General features: G+C 36.1%; 1 protein-coding gene across 3 annotated transcripts in view; it reads right to left on the reverse strand.

The window, feature by feature from the left end:
• Nucleotides 1–22,968, reverse strand: part of DLG1 (discs, large homolog 1 (Drosophila)) — a 79,940-nt gene that overhangs the window by 23,959 nt on the left and 33,013 nt on the right. For all 3 annotated transcript variants that reach the window (XM_010001723.1, XM_010001722.1, XM_010001721.1), the window contains 7 exons: nucleotides 22,090–22,259; nucleotides 21,301–21,437; nucleotides 19,392–19,536; nucleotides 12,757–12,883; nucleotides 10,505–10,661; nucleotides 9,255–9,357; nucleotides 254–368 (listed from right to left, as the gene is read on the reverse strand). In XM_010001723.1, the coding sequence (XP_010000025.1) occupies nucleotides 254–368; nucleotides 9,255–9,357; nucleotides 10,505–10,661; nucleotides 12,757–12,883; nucleotides 19,392–19,536; nucleotides 21,301–21,437; nucleotides 22,090–22,259 (954 nt within the window). The remainder of the gene's footprint in view (nucleotides 1–253; nucleotides 369–9,254; nucleotides 9,358–10,504; nucleotides 10,662–12,756; nucleotides 12,884–19,391; nucleotides 19,537–21,300; nucleotides 21,438–22,089; nucleotides 22,260–22,968) is intronic.

The following is a 22,968-nucleotide window of genomic DNA, read 5'->3' on the forward strand; positions in this document are numbered from 1 at the left end:
TGAAGGATTATCAACTCTGTGAGAGGTAGGACAAAAAGCAAGCAATAGCACCACTGCAAATTCATACAAGGTTCTGAGGGCTAGTGCTTAGTTTTCAGCTATGTTACATTTTAAAAAATATATTTTGCATATAAATATCAATTTATTAAGATCAATAATGAGTAAATAATAGTATAAAAAAGCAAATACAGAAATACTAAGACTACAGAAAACCAGAAAAAACCACCAGCAATACTATGAAAAAGATGATTACCTGACATATAAGGATCTCTTCTGACTGGTTCGCAAAGATCCTGATCCTGAACTGATGCTGCTGTTCATCATCTGCTCCCGTAAATCATGTATTTTAGCTTCAAAACGACTGTACTCTGTAAAAAATGAGAGGAAATGCAAACAATTTCCTCTCAACTTCAGCAAGTAAATTACTCATAAAAATGCTGCAAATCTCAGCGGAGAAGCATTTGCTATAGCTTTTTTAATACAAGAATGTATCTCAAATACCAACATTTTCATTAAGCATTATGCTTTGTAATTAAAAGTTATGTGAGGTTTTAGTTATCAATTTTAACTGAAATAAGAAATAATTATAATTAGACAAAGCAGTTAAGCTGAAGTCATTACCAATAGTGCTTTTAAAATTTACTGTTCTTAATCTACAGTTCACAGTAATTATTTTTACTCCAAATTATAGCAAGCATTTCCACTAACAATTATAATTTTTTTAGTAATAACAAGATTAATACAGATACGTTTTAACACATGACAGAAAAACCTTCAGAACATACATCTGTAATACATGTTAATAATCAAGAACAATATATTTTAACTTTTAGATGTTAATAAATGGAAATAAGGGTCTGAAAAAACAACATTGAGAAGATAGTTTGAAATTACTGGACTTGAATTAGATAAAGAATTTAGCACTACAGGGTGGGAATATGCAGAACATGATCTAAATATGACAACGTTCCCATGGGAGCTTAGGAAAGGAAAAAATATCCAGATTTCTGGCATGAATCTTGATCCAGCATTAGAGATTCAAACTCCCTGTATAGAATTATGTACAATGTTAATCCTGGAAAAACGGATTGTGTTCTTAAGCAGCACTGTGTACTAATAAAACTAAACTAAATACATTTGATTTTAGCTACTAAGACAGGCAGCAAAATAGGAACAGCTTGTTCAGGACAAACTTCCTGAAGCAAGGTACTTACATGTTGTCAGCATAAAATAAGAACTCAAAACAACTAAGTTGTTCCTTCAGTTGAATAGTTTGGACTTCAGGACCAACAGGTTCACTTGTAAAATGTTTCTAGTTAAAGGAAATGTTCTGCAGCCACCACCTTTGCCAGATGACCACGTGATGCCAGATTACAAGTCAACGCTGGGAAAGCCCGGCTTGTGCAGCAAAGCAGCTGCTGAATTGGGCAGTGTGGTGCTCTTCCCAACAGCACCCTCATTCCCTGCTGGCATCAAATTTACTTAGGAAATGCAAGATTGATTACGAGGGATGTAAAATGCAAAAATATTTCAACTAAGGTTGCTTCAGCAGTCATCTAAACACCATTAATTATTTTCTGTATTACATTCTGTACCACTTGCACTCAGTGAGCACCAAGGCTTAGAGACTAACCAGAGAAGAAGAAAAAAAATATTAAGTTACAGAAAAACATTCTGTGAACCACTTTCTGGTATATCACTTCATTTATCAAGGTAACTACAAATCTGATGCTCTAGCAATAGCAACTACTGTCAATCCTATCAAGACTATCATAAGAACGCTCTCTTAAATAACCCTGATTTTTGTACTTTAAAACCAAAAAGCTAGTAGTATTTAAGACAGTGTTTTGATTTTCAAAAACAGCATAAAGTGCCTTTTACAAATAACATCCAGATGAAATAATTTACCAGCACTCATCAGGTCATTTGACAAAGAAACAAAAACATTATTTCCACCACTATCAAAGCTATCACTAACAGCAGAATTTAAGATGAAAGAATGGTAACCTAAGAATATAAGAAAATGATGGGGTTTAGAAAGCTTAAAACTGTAAGAGGACAGATTTAGATTACATATTAGAAAGAAAATCTTCACTCTGAGGGTGGTGAGACACTGAAACAGGTTGCCCAGGGAAGCTGTGGATGCCCCATCCCTGGAAGTGTTCAAGGCCAGGTTGGATGGGACTCTGAGCATCCAAGATCTTTAAGGTTCCTTCCAACATAGATCATGATATGATTTTATTATATCCCTTAGGGAAAGGACCCAGGTACAGGAAGAGAATAAGCTACTCCTGTGATACAGCTGCACTGCAAGGCCTTGGGCAAGTCACCTCATTTTACTAATTTATACTTGAGAAATGGTACTTTAAGCCTGTTTCTTGGGTGTTTTGGAAGATCAAAGTTCTAAACTTCAAACACAGTACAAGAATGGTAGCTGAGATTTCTGACATAAGAGGGTTTTTTATGCCTACTCTAGGAAAGGAAAATAAGCAAGAACTTTTGTGTGCTGTAGACTGTTCAGTACTGAAAGTATCTGCAGTTCTTTGCAATATCTACTGGAAAAAAATACAAATTTCTCTTAAGTATTATGTATCATCAATTGGAAGAATCCAATTTCCTCATATGTATGATGTAGTATGTAAGAGAGTTAACAGGAAAAGCTACTCCTTACTGTTGCCTAACTCTATCATGTGTACCATCTCCAGCTTGGTGCTCTTGGCATAATTTAATTTTTCTCAACAGAACTCCTGTGAAGTGCATGCTAAATGAGTGACAGGGACATCTGTAGGAGTTAGGAGAGTAATTTCTACATAGAGGCTCTTGCCATACCAATAAAGCAAAAAAAGAAACTCAAGGGGCTGGGACCAAGAAGGCTCGATGTTCAAGAAGGAGTGCCAAGAGCTGTCATATTTAGAGAAAGCTTAAACACTCTGTGCAGATGGAATCTGATGAGCTCTTTTGATGCAGAACAAGCTAAAAATTTGAGTTACATTCATCTTACATAAGGCTTTGGGAGGAACAAGGTAGATAGAAAACTCAGTATCATTTGGTTTGAAGCTGAAAAGTAGATAGGATTTTGTTGTTTTTTTAAAAAAAGAAAGCTTGGTATTGAATACAGTGGTACTGAAACTAGTGCTACAGACAGAAACTAAGAGAACAGCAGGACTCTTGATAGCATCAGTAAAGCACCAACAGTTTGGTACCCAAAGGATCAGCACCCATTCCCTGTTGACTAATTAGGCTTGGTTCAACTTCAGTGACACAAGAACCTTCCCTCCCACCTTTGAAATGAAATTTAACAAACAAACAAAACAAACCCACACAACTGAAACGCTCAATCCTTTCAGGTAACACTTTGACCAGGATCTGAAACCTGATGTATATGCAACAGCAGTGACTGGGACTTAACTCAAGATCTCTTCTGATGTTCTGAATTTTAGGAAAGTTACCCTTTACTTGTTGTATAGCACCAGTAACAGACAGCAAGACTAACATTAAATGCAATTGGAACATAAGAATAATATCTCTTTTTGGCTGGAATTTTCTCAAAGTTTCCAGTAAGTTTAGAAGCAGGGAGGGAGAACTACCTACTATCATTAAATAGGGCTTGAGGAAGCACGAGCATCTGCTGCTTTAATTCATGGCATTTGTCCAACAGTACCCCACCATCACCAAAGGAAAAAAAGCTAAAGCCTACTCTGGTTTACAAATAATCAGTTTTAAAGAACATTGGATCGATACATCTGGACTCAAGTTTAAGTTCAAAATGGATAAGCAGATGGTGCAAAACTAGAATAAATCTGCTCTATTTCATGTCTGCATATATTGCACAGCAATGAACAAAAAGATAGAGGGGAAGGAGAAGATCAGGAAATCCTGGAAGATTCCTCTAGTTCTAAGCACCTAAAGTGATTTTACCTAGAAAGCTGATGTTTTCAATGTCAACATTTACTTTAACAGAAATCAAAACTTCAGAGAGAGCCAGAGCAGTGAAACTCTCCTGGACAGCCCATGTGGTGGTGGGCACCAAGAGGACAGTGATAAACACAGATATGTAGTGCATAGCCTGTACAGGCAGGGAAAAAGAAAAAAAGAGGCCACAATGAAAATTAATTTAGTCTGGAACATGTTCGAAAAATGGGGCAAAAGAACAGAAGACAAGGGATGAAAAATTCAGTAAACAGCACAGAAGGAAAAGCAACTCATGGACACATGGGTGTGTGCACAGGGGACAGATGGCAGCACAGAAGTGAGAAGCAGAGATTCTTACATATACTGAACCCACAGTGTGCTGAAAAAGTTCACTAACTAAAAAAGAATGTCCTTTGCTTCCTCCTCTTCCCATCTGTGTGTGGAAAGCCCTCCTTGAGCAGGTCCCACTGGATCTATGAAAGCAGGACTCTTGCACTGGCAGTTTTATATAACTAGGGATTTACATTCCTTTCTCCACTCTCAGAATATTCAGTTTTCCTTCTCATAGTGCCTCCAAATCAACCAAGAAATGGAGCCTCGTAGGAAGTTAGGATGTCCTTCATCATACTGACCTTGTAATGACCTGCCATTTATTTACCATTCTACACTCATGAGGCAAGACCACCACAGCCAACAGAGGACTGAAGTTGTATTCATGAGTCCTAGTCTTGTACCACCACCATCCCTTAATTATCTGCACTGGTATTTAACAAATTCATAGGTATCCTTCATGTTTTGCACATCTTTTTCTTATTAGAGACTGTACTATAAATTTCAGTTGATAAAGGAGGTTGGGGAGTATTTAGTGCAACCAATCAAGAATACTAGCAAAGAGCTTACCTATTAAAATGCATGGACCACAATAAAAACATCATAAATAATCCCTGGGGAGATAATAGTTTCCTTCAATACTTGTCATTTTATATTAACATGACCTGGGAGAGACCTCAATGCATTCCACATGCTATTGGAGCCTTTCCTGCACTCTAATGTGTAATGAGCTTGTACCTCATTAATCATCTGAAAGACTAGGCCACTTAGAATTTCAAAACAGATTAGAAAAATCACATTTCTATTTAGTTAAGAACACCTCCCACAGAGCCTGCAAAACTCAGAGGGAGACTACGTGTAGTCACTAATAAAGTGAATTCACCAGTCATTGAGGGTTTACCACACATTCTCAACTTCCAAAATGCTGAACTATTCTTAAAGACAGACAATTTTCTGTATTATATTAAAGAGCAGGAGTAAGGTTTTAAAGGATTAAAACATGCATAAGCAGCCTTACAGCATTTATCACGACTATATATAGCAGAACTCTTCTAATCTTAATAGACCTGATTTTAAAGGTGCTTCAATTAACTAATCTGGATTACTTGCAAATTAGTAGAACCAGGTACAAAACAAGCAGGAATAAAAGTTTGGAAAACTAGAGACTACATGCCCCAAAAGAGGGTAATTTTTAAAAAAATATTTTTCTTTTTGAAATTGGGATGTACTAATAATTGATTAAAACAATCCATGTTCTCAGCTATAAAACAAAGGAGGCTTATCCTCTTCATAAAACATAAACATTGAAAAATAAGTTTGCAAAAGCATTATTGACTTTCTGCTCCTCCAAAAGATTTACAATATATTTCAAGACAAATAGTCATAAAATAACCACACACGAAAGTGCTATCATTTTCCAGAGCTTAGTTCTATTCTGTTTTGAATTCCACTAGGAAACAGTGCACAGACAAAGTGTCACAAACACAAAAATTGGACAAATACTGCCCATGAGAATAAGCTCTAACAAAGTCTCCCCTCTCTCCACACACCCTATTTTATTTTGACTCATTTGTGTTAAAGATGAGAGAGAACAATAAATACAATGTTATACTCTGATCTTACTTTCAAAACAAAACAATACATGAAAATTCACTTAAAATTTGGTTATCAAAGTATGAGGTGTTCTGATTGAACCTATACATCTTCAATACATTTGGCAATGGAAAATCCTGTATTTTCTTAAATGAAGCTGAAAGAAAAAACTGTGTATACTACCTATATGAACAATAAATATATATGAACAATATATGTATTTTATAAATATTCATATATATTCATATATATGAACAATGTAAGTTCAGAAGTGAAGTTTTAGAAAAAAACCTTAAAATCTTCTCTTCAGGTTTTGGATCCACCTTCTCATCTTACCCTGATCCCCCTGATCACCGACGAACATGGACCTAATCTGATCACAACCATCTTACTACTCTTTTCTGAAAACAAGTGGGTATATAGAGATGGACTTGATCAGCTGAATTACAAAGATCAATGTAGATTCTAAATTCTAAATAACAGGCAGCTGTCAACTTACATGAAAAAAGACTCTGGGACTAGACAAAATTATAAAATTTTGTGGTGTTTCATAGCGACCTTTGAGAAAAAAGTTTAAATCACAGAATTACTTTCTATCACATTTCAACCAAATATATTTTTATATTTTTAATGTATTTCTTTGGCTATTTTTCTTCTTTTTAAAAACTGAGATGCACTCAAGTTATAATACAGCCATGGTAGCCCACTGGCACTTCAAAACTTTTCACAATGACAAAATCTAACCTTCCAGAAATTCTGAATTTTGAGGAAACACTATTATTATGTCATTTTCAAAACACATAAAAATGTTTCGGATGCCCTTTTATTTTGAAAGGACATCATGATAGAAATGTCAGTGTGAAATGAGGGGAGAGTCCTCTAAGGACTGTACACCTCTGGACTGATGAATTTTTCTAAACCTTACTCAGGCTTTTCTGTTAGACAACTGCTTGCAAAAATCCTTTTTTTCCCAGAAATCTGAGGAGAAAGACAACTAGGAAATTTCTGATAGCATTTATGTGTGGTAGGATGTAAAAATATAAATTACTATTCCCCACCATATCTATGAATATACAAACTGTCACATAGAATTACAGGGAGTGAAGTGAGCTGGTCCCAAGTGTCTTCCAAATGCTCCAATCATACTGAATCTATTTACCCAGGTATAATGAACTCTGATGGATGTCTAGAATCTCCTTGATCTGTCCTAGATGTCAGAATCTTTTACAAAATCCTTCTGGACTTATAAATACAAGTAAAATACATATGCAATACAAGCAGTTATAACTGATGCTCTTCATCTTTATGAAGACATTTGAGAAACACCAATGATTAATAATAATATTTTAACTCTTCATTTGAATACCTCTTAACCTGTTTCTGAATACCATAAACAAAAGGTGGAGATAATTATATAAACATATATATAAAATTTCCCAACTTAATCAAGTGAGGAGAAAAGATGACCATCCAGAATTATAATTTAGGAAATCTGAAGATGATCAATGCACTTTTATCAAGTATACTCAATCCCATGGATGGTATTTTCTACATGGAAATCAAACCTCAAACAGACTGCTTTTCTTTGATAATAAACAAACAGTAACCTTTAAGGAAATACTCTCTTTACTAATCACTACAATATGAACAGTGAGTATCTGATCCAACTTACCTCCCATACCAGACCTGAAAGAAGCTGACAGCTGGAGTTTACAAGGAGTAAGAAAAACTCTTTTACAAGCAGAGATGTCAGACCAAGTCAGACATTAGTAACCTGAGCTCTCTAAGGTAGGCTGGCCATGTGTCAGCTACAGTGGAACTCAAGTCTCCTAGATACACTTTCTTCACATCATACTTCAAAAGGGTAAAGCCCTAACATGCTTACAACACCTTCACTCCAAATGGAGATTTTAAGCACTGTTTCAGAAAAAAGACTGCCGTGCAGGCCAAGCATCTTAAAAAACAAAATATCCTTTCTTTAAATAACGTGCCAGATGTCTGCCCATTATCTAGTGTAGTTCGAGTAACATCTGCCACATGTATCCTCTCAAATGTATCCTATAATTCTTTGAGAACTGCACTCCCAATACATCTCAACCATGCAGTCTTATTCTGAATGCTTCAGTAATCATGAAGGAATGAGTACAGCTCTAGGTTTGAAGTCTACAAGTGACAGTTGTTGAGGAATTTGTAAAAGGCAGTGTATGCTGCTCTGGGCAAATCTCTGTGCAATGACTCAAAATCCCAGTCAGTCAAGCACCTCAATATATGTTACAAGAAAATAAGTTATCTATGTGACAAGCAGTAATGAAGAAAGCTGTTATTTCCAATGCAGAAAGAGTAGGAACCATCCAAAATGTTTAGTTCTCTTATTCTAAAAGGAGAGTTATGATTTTCAAAGTATGAAGACATTCCTGTTTTTTTAAAGCCTGAATCACAGAGAACACTGAAAAGCCACTTCTTGTGCATGCAGTCTGAGTACATGTTTTGGCAAGCTAAAAAAAAGCGTGTATGTTCTGGAATATATTCTACCAGAGAAACATTAGTTCTCCTCCTAGAAGCCACACCTCAACATATCTTCCAGGCAGAGTAATGACCAAAAATGCCCTCTTTTCAACAAAAAAGTGGCCAGAAGGTCAAAAGGTCAACTTCATGAGCAAAACAAAGCACAAGTTTTATTTCTCACTAAGTTGAGGGATCCCTATGCAGGAAGGCAGAGAGTGTAACAATTTGATCCACTTGTACAACACTGAAGAGCCAAGCAGAGGATAGGCCAAATGTGTATCGACAGGAGTATCTGACAGCTCTGACAAAAAGCCAAAGCAAATATTCCAGAACCAATGCTGACCTTACCATTCTTCCTAGAAAATGAATCCTGAAACAGAGCAATCTACAGATTCAACATGTGAACAAGATGCACACCTTCTCAAGATACTTGACCATGAACTAGAAACAGCCAAATCAATTTTCTCATGACTGACAGAGCTGCTGGGTCAGTGGAGATACATGGCACTGATGTGGGTGGAGGGGGAGGAGAATGGAATGTGAAACCTAATGTTTCAAAAACTCAGGGAGGTCAGAATACAAGAAACATGGCAGAAGAGAAGAAATGAAAAATTGAGGAGACTGTGCTGCAACTGGCTACCTAAAAATTTCAGATGAAGACAGCAGTCCTGCTCAATATCCGCTCCTAATAAACATCTAAACTTCCCCCTTGACAGTACTGTTAATGAAAGTTTGAGTAGACAAATCTCTGCAAGGGGATTTAAAGACAGGCCATCCAATTTAGCAAAATCAAAGAAAGGAAAATATAACTACCACATAAAAATGGTGAAGACAGTTGTGAAGTTCAAAAGTAACAACTTCTGGCTATTTGTTGGTATTTCCATCAAGTTCTGAATGTGTAAGGCAACCCTTACCTTCCGGGCGGTACTGAGCTACGATAGTTACTGCTTGGCCTGCATTCTTCAGGGCTGCTGCTGCTTGTTCATGGGTTGCTGCTTTTAGATCTACTCCATTTACCTAGAAGTAATTTTTAAAAAAGCTCTTTATCAAAATAAATGTTTGTGCATATCATCACAGAACAGTTTCTATGTCACATGTTTCTAACATTACAAGCTAGTTAATGCAAGCAAGGATTATTGATGCTTACTGAAAATCCAACTCCCTAAATCCTCTCACATACATCCCCTCTCTTAAGAAATACTGTAATCATCACAGTGTAGCACTTAATGATTTGTCTTTGCTAGGTCATTTTCTTGTCTAAGACCTTTTTCTTTCTAAGGAAACACAGAGAATGTTACTTTCTGTGATGGCTCACCTCATCTTTCCACAATAGAGTTTCAAGGATCTCCTTAGCCAAAGCATCCTACCTACAGACATTACATTTAACATCCAGTGACAGACCACACCCTTTATAAAATGGTCTAGCCTTGTCATCAATGCAGCCTATTTTAAAATAGGAAAAAACTGAAACACAAATGTGTCACATTTTAAACCAAATATCTTTTTTCACACTTCATCCTGAGGTACAGGTGTACTTTGAAATCAGCATTCTAATGACAGCATAGCCAAAAGCATTTTCCTTTTAAATAACTACCAGATTAAAATACAATTGTTTAAAAAAATTATTCTCCATAAATTAAGTCATTTCAGAAAACCACACAAAAACTTTATGACTTTCAGTACTAATATAGAAAAAGCCCTCAAACATATGAGATGGATCTGTTTAAGACTAATGAAAAGCTTAGTAGTTACTCCAGGATGTAAAGCACCCATTTTTAGACATTACTACCAGTTGCCTCCACCTTGCTAGAAGGCTTATTTCTGAAGCCCATGGCTTATTTCTGAAGCCCATGGCTTATTTCTGAAGCCTGCATTCTTTCCATTAAGATACAAATCTCAGCTACCAGATTAAGGTAAGTTTATGTCTTCACTGAGAAAAATATCTCTGAGATGAGAAAGTGCTAATTTAATGAGGTTACAGATGACAATCTGAGGCAGATTAAAGTCCTCAAAGATACTTTGGAAGTATATTGGCATCTGTTCCATTGTCTCAAATTTAGCTTTGTTAATTATACTGTTTGTGAATGAAACATAGAATAGCACTAATATCCAGGGAGGGGAAAACTTTTGGTTTTCATTAAAGAAAAAAAGCAAGGAATCCTACAGAAATTATACGATCTCCTTTCCTAAGCTCTCCACTGAGGTCAGCTGGTCCTCCTGCAAGTATGAAAGAGATGAAAATTCCTTCTCCATCTTCTCCTCCAACAATGTTGAAACCAAGACCTGTTGATCCTCGATGTAGGACAACCTTCCTAGGCTCTCTGAAGGAAAGAAAAGAATATGAAATCTTGGACACTAGTTAGGAGTAAAAGTAAAATAAACTACTAGAAGAGCTTCATTTTCTGAGATAAGTAGTGTTGAAAATTTAAGTATTAAAAGTTACACATTTCTGAAATTAACATCATGTGTATCACCTCCCTGCCCCCAGTCCTGCCCCCCAAAGCTTAGACTTTAAAATAATAGCTTCTATTACTTGTATGCTTCCAATTCTGCTTGCTATTAGGTGACTTGAACAGTAAGTATCTATGTATTCTAAACGCCTATTATGCTACAATCCTATTTACCACAAATGTCATTATTTAACACTTTCCATATTGTTCAAAAACCTCAACACAGCTCTGTCTTATTGTATCTAATGGCAATAGCAAGCAACAAAAAAACTACTTTCATGTTCTGAAACAACGAACAAACAATGAACACCAGTAATGAAAAATACATCCTTACTGCTATAATTTCATTCCAGTTGGTCAAGCAAAAAATATACCAAAGAACAATTCAGGAAGTGTGCAGCATAAACCATGACAAATGAGAATTTATGGCATTCTCAAATACATTTGCAATTTATTTGCAACAACTGCAACTGAAAAACCTAAATCGAAACCAAGTTGTTTAATTCTATTTCTAGGATCCCAGCTTGGATGACTTAAGATAGAGCCAGCCAACTTCTAATGCAGCAACACTCCTCCCTAAAAATCTACTAGTTAGCTACTTGACCCAAACCAGAAAAAACCAAATTATTTCAGAATCACATTTCTAATAAAGCAGAGCAACTGTGCACTGCATTTGAAAAATCACTAGAGAGCACTAAAGAACAATGAACAAACATGCTGAAGTATTTGGAGACATTATTAATTTATAGGATAAACAAAAAAGCTGCATTTTTCTGAAACAAAAGATCATCTTGTCCAATCTTTAAAAATGCACTAGCTCTTAAATCAACTTAGTGTCCAACACTTGTATTTCACCCACCATCAACTATCACAGTCATCTTTCAAAGTACTATTTTATTACAAATACATGGCACTGTGAAAGCCTATGTAAGTAGCTCTGGGTCTCACTAATAAATTAACAAAAATATTGCCATTAGAAAACATAAATACACAGTATCTTTTATAGTAATACTCAACATTTCTATACTGTTTTGGGATGGATAGAGTGGAAGATAGGAAAGCAATAATAGTCCTTGTGTTTCAGAAGAAATCTGAAATTACTGTAAAGGGAGGTTTTTAAAGGAAAAGCTTAAAACCTTAAGTGCAGCAATGCTATTGCCAGGACAGAATCAGTTTGTTTTATATGTCCACCCGTTACTTTTAACTTCATTAAACACAATTACAAAAGCCTATCTGAGATTCTCCTACCTTCCGGTACAATAAAATTTCTTCTCCAACTTATTCTACCACTTCTGTTTCAATCCTGGGTAGACCCTACTTCAGAAACTGAGCAACACTATCCATATCAGAAGATGGTGCGACACAGAATTCAGCAACAACATACTGAAAATGCAGTATAATGTGCCAAAACTTGCAGAACAACAGGGTAACAAAATTAGAAGAGCTTCCCGCTATCAGCAATGATGAACAGAAGATTAATGCAATCTACTGAATCAGTGAAGGAATGAATAGTTTGTTAATGGAAAAGGATTAAGAGCTCTCTAGCCTTTCTGGATTTACTAATCCATCAAAACAAACCCCTGTCAGGGGGGTTGTGGGGGGTGGTGTGGGGAACAAAACAAAAAGCATTGCTGGCTTTAAAAAAAGAAATAATCTCTCGTATTCTCATACTACCATCCTAAAAAGCTCAGCCAACTCATGAAGCATTTTGGTAGGGGCATTCTGATTTTAGTACTGTTGCTGGTAAATCATGCATATATACTTGTGTGCATAGATATAATAATATTTTATATATATAACATATCTATATTTCTCCTTTCACCAATGTTTACAAGCATTAAGAAACTAATGATTTGCAATTAATTCTTGACATAAAATGTAGTATTCACTAGTATTTTGCACACAAACACATCTTGTGAGCTTCACCAGTTAACTAATTTGACATGTAGGTTTGACTATTCATTACCTGGTAATCTCATCATCTCCAAGCATTCCCTTGGGAATTGGTGAATATCGCCCCGGTGATGCTGGGGGCAAGGACTGTCCCATGTAGGCAGATGGAGTGATATGGTTATCCACTGGCTGAGAAAAAGCTTCAAAGAGGAAAAAAATAAAATAAGCATTAAGACAATAAGGAAAAAGGTCTGGAGGAACTGAAACAAAGTATGGTAACGAATGACCTCTTCAAAAAATAATACTTTAAAGTTCAACTGACACTTTATAAATATCATCATTCCATAATACTGTGTCACATCTACACATTTCCCAGTCTCCTCCCACTTAAAATTTTAACCACATTTTCCAGTTTGTGTCTCTAAAAACGCCTTTTTTAGAAACACACACTGTGAATAGCTGAAGCCTATGAGCACATAGGGATTTATGTCTTTAAAGTTGTCTACAACTTGACTGAAATCAATGAAGAACTTCTGTTTCTTAAAAACTACTAAGTTGAAGAAACAACATTTTAATAACATTTTTTTCAAATTGCCAAACTGTCTCTTTTTTCAATGCTTTGATACAGAACATCCAGCATGTCCAGAATACTCCAGGTCATTCTGATTAACAGGTTGGAACAGGGAAGGTTATTACATTTATTAGACACTGAGCAAAACATATTTAATAGCATGGGTGCTGGTGTGTGCTCAGCCAGCAGCACACATCAGGAAACAAAGGCAGGATTATTTCACCTTCTACTCTTCAAGGTTACAGGCATCAATTTACTGAGAACAATAAACAAATTAGTGTAAAAAGCTTCAACTGTACTACAAGGTTCAGTTGCTTTATTCACAGGTTTATTGATTAAAACTAGACAGGATTTAGTCTAACGTCTTGCATAACAGGCATGAAGTGCATACGTTTTTCCTGGTGGTGTAGGTGCTTCAAGACTTGGTGTTTAAACACAGAGAATAGGGACACTTGACAGATTCAACATTATTAAAGCTGTCAGATCCTGTTGGCTTTTACCTGATGTGCCTGAAGTCTGAAGATTTACACCTATAACCAAAGCTTTTTAACTGAATAAACATGACACAGATTGCAGAAGTGACCTGTATATTCTCCTGGCTTTTTTTTCTTTTTAAACCACTGGCAGAATGTTTGAGTCACGTAAAAATACTCTTGATGAAGTCTGTATGAGAGATTTGCTAGAGATCATGTTTTCAAACCACCCAGTCTGCACTGGATTGATTCTGCATTACTCTAGATTTTTACTAAACCCCTGTGCCAAAAACTCCACACATGGAGAACGTATCACATCACCATTGTCTTACCCTTATCAATGGTCTAATAAAAGAGGTACCAAGCCAGAAATGGAAACACGAATAGTACTTTAAGGCCTGGCATACAGCATCTGCTATCATACCCAATTAGCCTGATTGCTGCTTGTTCTTTAAAGCTTTGTCACAGTATTAGAGTTCTGTTTCTTCAAATGTGTTTCAACAAGCATTAAAATCTACTATTTACAGCTTAAATTAAAAGCACTACCTGCTAAAGTACTTCAGTGAGTTATTCAGACACACCAGCCCTTAGAGAGTTGCATGCTTTAGTCTGGGACACTGCAGAACTTCTGGTAATTGCAATTCTGGATTCAGAAGTGGTTTCAGGGAAAATCAGATTCTGGGTGCAAGAAGTGCCTGTGCCTTTCTACAGCACAGACAAAAGGAAACCTCCTCAAGTTAGATCGATGATGTCTACAGCAAACAGAACACTGATTTTGCTAAAATCAAGTGATCAACAAAAGCACTTATATTTGAGACTTGCCTGATAATTAGGACTTTTTCAATATACATGAATTCTAAAATCACTTTTTATAACACCTGTAACACATGCACATTCATTTTCCTCCTCCTGCTCCCCACAAGGATTCAAAGAGTTCCCACTACTTGACAATTTCTGCCTGCCTCTGGCACAATATGTAGCTTCTAAGCACTGGTAAAAGAATTGGACAGATTACTCTGAACTTCAAAACTTGTTTTTTAGCCATAAATTTGGCAACAGATTTCCACAATAGTTGCCAAACCATACAGCAATATTTACTTTTCAGCAGAAAATAATATATGCATATATATATATTTCCATGTCACGGTACACACTATGTTCAAAGCAAATGATACTTTAAAAAACTGCTACTGTCTGTAAATAAAGTTTTGTTTTTCCTTGGAAAATTTTACAGCTAATGCATACAAAAAATAGAATGCAGACACTTTCCAATTAGTGGAAAATGGGTTTTGATTTTAAAAAAAGAAAAAACTGTAGTACAGTATAGGAACTCTGTACATTCTGTTCCTGCACTAAATCTCCTCATTTCACAAAATGAATTTACAATTGCTTTTAACAAGTCAGTGGTAGCTATAACGATGCATAATTTAAAGGAGTAATTATATTTTTCATAACAAATTCCATGCTCATTGACTTACAGTTCTTTTCATTTGATTGCTTTTAAGGTTCCTAAAACTTTTAACTGCATCATGTTCAGAAACATACACACCCCTAATACTGTCACTTTTTTTTTTTTAATTTTGTATCCTTTCACCACTTAACTAAAAAAAATCAGCTAAAAAGCAATATAAGAGATTATCATTTCAGACCTGTGGACAGGGTTCCACACCACTGGTTACATAATTTATAAAGTTCTACATATAGTACTTGTTTACAAAAGTTAGGTCCCTCCTCAAGGATATTATTCTCAGCTAGGGAGGCAAAACTACAAGGCCTGAAAAGGCTCTCAATGGAGTTCCTGCAAAAAAATCCCATGCCTATACCTTTCCTAAAACTGAGCTGGAAATTATACCTGAAGAATATTCATGAGGCACATGACAGAAAAAAGGCAAGCCATCACTTTCTGAATACTAAATCAGGTCTAAACTTCTATATATAAGTAAACATTATTACTGAGGTAATAATATAACTGATAGAGGAACTGTGTTTTGGATGAACAGAAAGTTACATGCTTAATATGAACATGCTTTGACAGAACAGAAGAAATTCCATTTCATTTCATCCCATTTCCAGACCCACCCACCCTTGACATAACACAGTTCTATAGAAAGAAAATGGATTTCCTATTATTTCCTTATTATCTGCAAACTGAGCACACCAATCACAAGTACAATCTCTAAAAGAGGAAATAAAAACAAAACTCTATTGCAATTTACTCTTATTACACAATCTTCTCTTCCTGTACTTATGCCATTTAAGAAACAATAAAGCATGCATGTCTCTAGTGAGGAAACTGATTATTCCCTGACTTGCAGTATTTTATTTCTCAATGCAGGGTAGAAATACTGTAGCAGTGCAGACACACACAAAGGACAAATTTACTAGGAGTCAAAAATGCATCATTAATAATCCCTTCAAATGAGACCTGCATAGGAAGCAAGTCCCCTGTGTCTCAGAAACTGTGTAGACACTTTTCTGACTTCGATATTCTACAAAATGCACTGTACAGGTGATGTTGGTGGTTTTAGATAGCCAGTTCTAGACCTCCTTAGTAATATTTTAACTGAGTAACTTAAAAAACATTCATACCAACAAGGTACTGGACATTTGGTCCAGGAACCATTTAATGACCAATATTCATATATAGATCACTAAGGCAATTTACATTTCCTACTGATACATGACCTATTACAGAAGACTAATAGCTATGATTATGAATCACACAAATCAGTTCAGCTGCAAGTGCTGCTAGCCAGCTGGATGGCATCAGTCCATGAGATCATCTCACCTACAGTGTTGTTGTTACTCTGCATACAATAAACATTATGGGTTTTTGTTGAATTTCCATGTTTCCTGTACCGGAAATTCTTGTTTTTCAGTGTCTCAGGGATCAGATGTCACATAGAAGACTACCAGCCAAATGGCAAGGTGCTCAGAAAGAACAATCTTTCATTATTGCATTCTTCTTGAGTCAGAAAACAGAGATCACGGTTAAGCAACTGTTTTAAACTGGTGATCCACACCTCAAGGACTCAAAGAAAAATCTCACAGAAGCAACAGAAACAGACATAGCAATCAGCCAGACTGTCAAGGACTGTGGTCAGGCTTTCAGTGCTGCCAGTGCCAGTTTAGAACTACAGCACGTAACTATGATATGCTTTTTCCACATTCATTCCCTGCTCAATACTCTGTTCTCAGTCCTAACTCTTTTTAACATGATTTCCAACATTAATTTCCCCCACAGGCAACCAGAAGCTCTTCACTCACTCCAACAAACATCAAATGATGGAGGGTCAACTTTTAGCCCCAGTTGCACAAAGAATTATGTTGGCAGGATCTGTACTCTTCTCAAGATATATTGCTGTAACTTATAATCTAAGAAACCTCTTGATCAAGTGTCCCTCAAAATTAAGACACTAACCTCAAAGAAATATTAAATTATTTTACTTCCTTGAATTAAGACATGAAACACCTGACACAAGACCTTTGGATCTATTTTGTGTGCAAAGTTCGGGCAGCAGATCCAGCAACTCCATGCCAGCTGCACTTCCATCAACAAAGAGACAAGCATACCAAGGCCTGGGTAAAAAAAGGCTTTCCTGTTGTAAGCAAAAGAATTAGACTTGAAATGTCCTCCAAGGACCCAGCACTTTGCAGAAGATGTTCTTTGGTTAACTATTGACAGAAGTCTACCAAAACCAGCATAAAAACCACAGTAACTTCAGACAGAACACTAAAACTGCAGCTAAATGAAATGAAACTCAGAAAGTCTACTCCAAAGTACAGACAGCACTTCAGCCCACAAACCTTCTCAAAGGTCACTGAAGGACAGCAGACAGTCAGACAGCTGAAATCTAAGAAATTTCAAAATGCTCCAGCAGGAGGAAAAAGGTTCACAGAAGAACCTGCTGGAGCTTGAGGGGCATGACAGCTCAGGAGACTGTCTCTTCATTTCTCAGTGGTCAGAAGTGCCACTTCACACAAAGGATAGGATACTGGGCTGCAAAATGCCACTGTCTCTTTCAAGTCAAAATGGGAACTAAATGGGAGAGAAACTTGGAAGGGACAAAAGTAATGGGAGAAAAGAAGCCCTACATGTGTGGTCAAGTAATTTACCTCCAGAAAATGGAGGTGAGACTGTGTCACGTATACCGGGAAATTGGGGACTCAAGGCAAGATGGCAGTGTGCATCCTCATGGCAATCATGTGGGATTACCCTTGACAGAACTTCCCTGAAGAGCCAGACACATGGTAAGAAGGTATTATTGAAGATACCATTCTTTCTTTTATGGCTTTATGTGGTGATGCAATTAAATTCAATTAACTGAGCCTCCAGCTCATGCACCATTTGATAGATATTAATTCAGTGCAGAAGAGGGCTGACAGCCTGTCCTTCTGCACACTGCCAGAGCAAACACCCCTTCACAAGATGTAGATATAGCTAATGTGAATACAAAACCAAATTAATTTCCCAAAGGAGAAAACCAATTTGTAGTCAAACAGGAAATATTACTTCTGCTAAGAATAAGACTCTCAGCTATCTGATCTCACCTACCTAAAACTGAAATACTAAACTACAGTACTGAGAATCAGCCATGCTCAGTTTGGTATCTCTGCTCATAACTTTGAGTCTACAGACAGTCTTTTTAAGATCCAAGTATCATGTAATGAATGGTACCAAAGCATATACAAATTTAAAATGAGAATCTACATTTATATCCAACCACTCCTTTATGGTTGCCTAGTATAGGAGTAGGTGTGTCAAATCCTACTACCTGTTCCTTCCCCCACTCACACAAAAGGAAGAGTTTCAGTTCAGGTTCCTTCCCGAAATAGCCAATCCTCTAAACTGATATTGTGCTTGATTCTGGGTTGTTTGCTTTTTTCCACTTAAACATTTTATTATTAGTATACTAAATTGTTTTTTAACAATCATGGGCACTGACCAAGAGTTAACGAGTATGACTTTTGCCAATATCAGGGTATAATTGAGTTAGTAGGATTAGGCAAATTATCAGGAACCCTCTCCTTCTCTACCCTCCTCTCCCAAATTTTCTTGAGGCTTTACCTTTGCCTCTACAAAAGATTCATAAAGCAAATATCCCAAAGATTGAGTCAAGATACAGTAGTAATAGATAAAATACTTCTACGTTTGTCACACCACTGTCTCCAACAGTGTAACTGCATTACTGTAACACTACCAGGAGAGAAAAAGAACTCTGTATTCCAAGGAAACAGTGGGAAAGACCAAATTATTGGACAAACTAGATATCATCGAGGAAAATGGCTGCTCTCTAACCATATATATGAGTAAACAACTGGGAATAAATAAAGGCTGAAAATGAGGTTTATGGCAAAGAGTGGAGACTTCAAGAACATCCTTCTAATAAGACAGTAAAGACATAAAACCTAATTAGCTCCAAACTATAATTCAATAAGCTCATGAATAGATTTAAAGATACTGTAGCTATTGCCAAGTAACGATGGGCTTATATGGTTACTTTGGTCCTTAGTTGTGCTACATTTTTCTTCTTGTTCTTTGTGTACTGTGATTTTCACACTGTATAATTTTTAAAGGTCTGAAGTTGTTAAAATACTGGAACTGTTGTACGTTAAAGCCTTAAATGGAAAAGTAATTAAGTCACAAAGATAAGCTACACTTACAGTTTGTGATGTCAGGAGGGGCATAACTATCATTCATGAACATGCTGGTGGGTTTTGCAACTTTCAGATAAACGAAGTCAGATGTGTTTTTTAAGGCAGTCACTGCTTCTTCATGAGTAACTTCTTCTAAGCAAACACTGTTCACCTAAAGATAAGAAAATAAACCAATTCTCAACACAGAAAAAAGCGTGCATTTCCATAAGACATTGAAAGCAGTTGGAGCACTCTGTCTTTGAGAGTTTTTATTAGGATTCATATATCACAGGCATAAGAAAAGATGCTTTGTAGTACTGTGAAATATAAAAAAGACAAGTCTTTCCTCAAAACATTATAATAAACTGTATCGACTTCAACGTTATAAAGAAGGACTCTGAAAAACTAATGGGACAAATCAGACACTCAATGCCATGCACAATCACAGCACTGACACAGCACGTTATTGCAAGTAGTGAACAGAATAAAGTTTCTTCTAGTAAGAGTAAATCCTAGATGCTCGTAACGTGATTGAGTTCTAGACATTATAATGGTACAATCTCACAAGAAGTCAAAAGTAGGGATCGAAACTGGAGAAGATCCCAAAGTGACTGATCAATTTTCATGTCAAGTAACAAGAACTAGTTTAACTCCAGTGGCAATGCTTTTTTTTTTTTAAAGCTACTGCTGTTAAGAGGAAACACTAGCACTTTGGTTAAAAATAAATAAATAAAATTGCTTCAACCATTAGTATTTCATACAAAGCCTTATTGAGTCGCTGACCCTTTCCGCCGTATTTTGAAGAGGGAAGTAAATTCTGGAGAGAACTACAGACAACATGGGAAATAAGGCTTGTACTGCACTGAACTTGAGGAACTAAATACACTTTCCTCTCTTAGATTACTTAATTCTGTATCTACATAAAAGCAATTGAGCCTTGTCAATTCTGTTAATTGGGGGTGGAACTCTACTGTTTAAATACATTCTTTCCATCCTTATTTTCTAGAATTCTCCTAAAAAAGAAGCAGGATTCTTTTGATACAGGAATAAACCAAGGATTCTTTAAGTAGCTTCATTTTTTCAGCTCTGTAAGTGACAAACTTATCCGAAAAGTCTTTTCTAAATAGGAAACTCTGCACTAAAAATTTAAGAGTCAGTCTCATCCATTTTGAAGAGCAATTGAGCAGACATTCTGCTGTCACATGCTCTGACTACAGGTGCACTCAGAGCTCTTAGAGAAGCTGGTGTAGCCTGGTAGACGTAGGAGTGTGGAGCAATTACACACCTTACAAGAGTTGAAAACTCAACTTCATTCAGAAATTAATTCAGATTCACTCAAGTTCATTCAGAAATTCCTGTCTCCACCTCTTGTTTTTCTAGCCGGACAACTGGATTTCCAGACGAAATTCAAACAAGTTGAAAGTTATTTTTCATTTGTGCCACTTTGAGGTTAAATTTATTTATTTTTTTAAGCCATTCAAAAGCATTAAAAACACTGAAATCCAATATATGCAGCAGACTGACTACAGGCTGGCCAGCCACCAGTATATGGAGCTCCTTTCCATTCTTCTTTTTGAGAAGAGAAACCACACCACTGTCTGCTAGTTTACTTCCTGAAACTCTGATCACAGAAAAATAATAGGAGGCATCAGAAATAAACAGCCTGATTAATACAGGTTTTGCGTGAAACATGGTACTGAGGAAAATATTTCAGATTTCCTGATGAGATGGTGTTGAACATCTCAGATTTAAATTTTAGCATTTATTTCCTGGCAATATCATTTTTTTTACAGATGTCTATGAAATAAGCGTAGTATCTTTGAAAAATTAAGACACCAATTATACCAGCAGGCAGCTTAACCACAAAGTGAATAATGCACTTACTGGGCCTAAAAGGGAATGATCATTAGAAAAAAATAAAGCAACTCTTTCTTACAGCTAAAAGTTTGTCTCCAATCTGAAGTTTGCCATCTTTATGTGCTGCCCCGCCTTCAATGATTTTGGTTACATAGATGCTGTTGTCTCCAGGTATATGCTGATTTCCTACACCACCAGCAATACTGAAACCAAGACCTGCTTGAAGATAAAGTCATTACTCAAAAAAACCTTTTAGCATTCATTGGACTGCATTGTTATTTATATAATCATTTTAATCTGCATAGATGCACATATACATATATTTTTAAAATACTAGGCTCTGGTTGAAGCAATGGATGCCTTTCCAAGTGAACTCCATACTTTTCCAGAAAGTTCTGGAAAAAATGTAATATCTACAGAACTTCTTAAAGTGAAAAGCTAAATAATTTATTTCATGCCTTCTGCAAGATGCACACAGCACAGCTATAGCATCACCACTGATATTTAAAGAAACACTGCTCAACAATTCCCCACAATGAAACAAAATAAAACTTTCTCTAAATGTAATTTCAAAGATCCATCTAGGTAATTCAATGAAATATATTGCTCCTATTTGTAATGTACTTTAAAATTACTAAATAGAGACCTTTTCATCATTTGAAAGAAAACTAGACAGTCTACAAGAACATTTTAAAGACACATGGATGAAAATTCAGAAGTATCTGAGGTGACAATATCTTATTTTTCATCATTTTGCATTTCCTAAAACTTCATATGAAAAGTACTATTTTATTTCAATAAATAAATGCTGCAATTTATTATCAACATATCCTTCTTTTGAAACACAAGTTTTATACTTCATACGTACCTTTAGGGCCTTTTACAAGTTTGATTTCCACTATTTTTTCTGTGACTGGTTTTCTTCTTTTGACATACAATCGTACAATTGATCCTGCTTCTTTCAATGCTTCGACTGCTTTGCTGTGTGTCACATCACGAACATCCACCTCATTTACTCGTAGAATACAATCATTAACCCTAAAAACAGCAACATTCACCTTCAGCTGTTGCAGATATTGCAGAGTGGACACAACAGGAGCCCAACATTTTATCTGCAATACACTAAGGTACACATTAACACATCCACACACACAGAATCCTCTTCAAAAATATACTGATTGAAGACAATGCTCTAAAATTAATTATCAGTGCTTAAAAATAAAACAAGTACCAGTAGAAAATATTTAAAGGTAGTATTTTGTTCACAGTTGAAGAGGGCACCATCTTATATATGCTTCATTTAAACAGTATTTTGAAAAGAGCTTCATGAAAACTAACTTCTGTTTAAGGCTGTAAGAATTAAAAATTCAGAAACAAGGAAGCCCCCATTGAGACCACGCTAGTTACAAACCATGATACAAACAAGTCCATCCCCATTCTTGCTTTTTTACAAGCTGTTTAAGTGCTGACCTTCCACCCCATTTAACATATTGCTGTAGTAACACTGAGATCTCATTACACTAAGTACAATGCCTGACCATCCTGTCATTATGTTCTGCCAGATGTAACTCTGACAAGGGCCAACAAGCTAAAATGAAGTCTTGAAATAAGCTTATTAGGACTAAAACCCATCAGGCATTTACACCAAAAATGATAGGACAGGGTCTTAACACACACAAAAAAAGCTGGTCCTACAATTGGATGTGGGTTTTTTCCACACAGTGATATAGGAATATACTTAAAGACT

Source organism: Chaetura pelagica, unplaced genomic scaffold (assembly GCF_000747805.2).
Source record: "Chaetura pelagica isolate M959 unplaced genomic scaffold, ChaPel_1.0 scaffold807, whole genome shotgun sequence".
NCBI classification, from domain to species: domain Eukaryota; kingdom Metazoa; phylum Chordata; class Aves; order Apodiformes; family Apodidae; genus Chaetura; species Chaetura pelagica.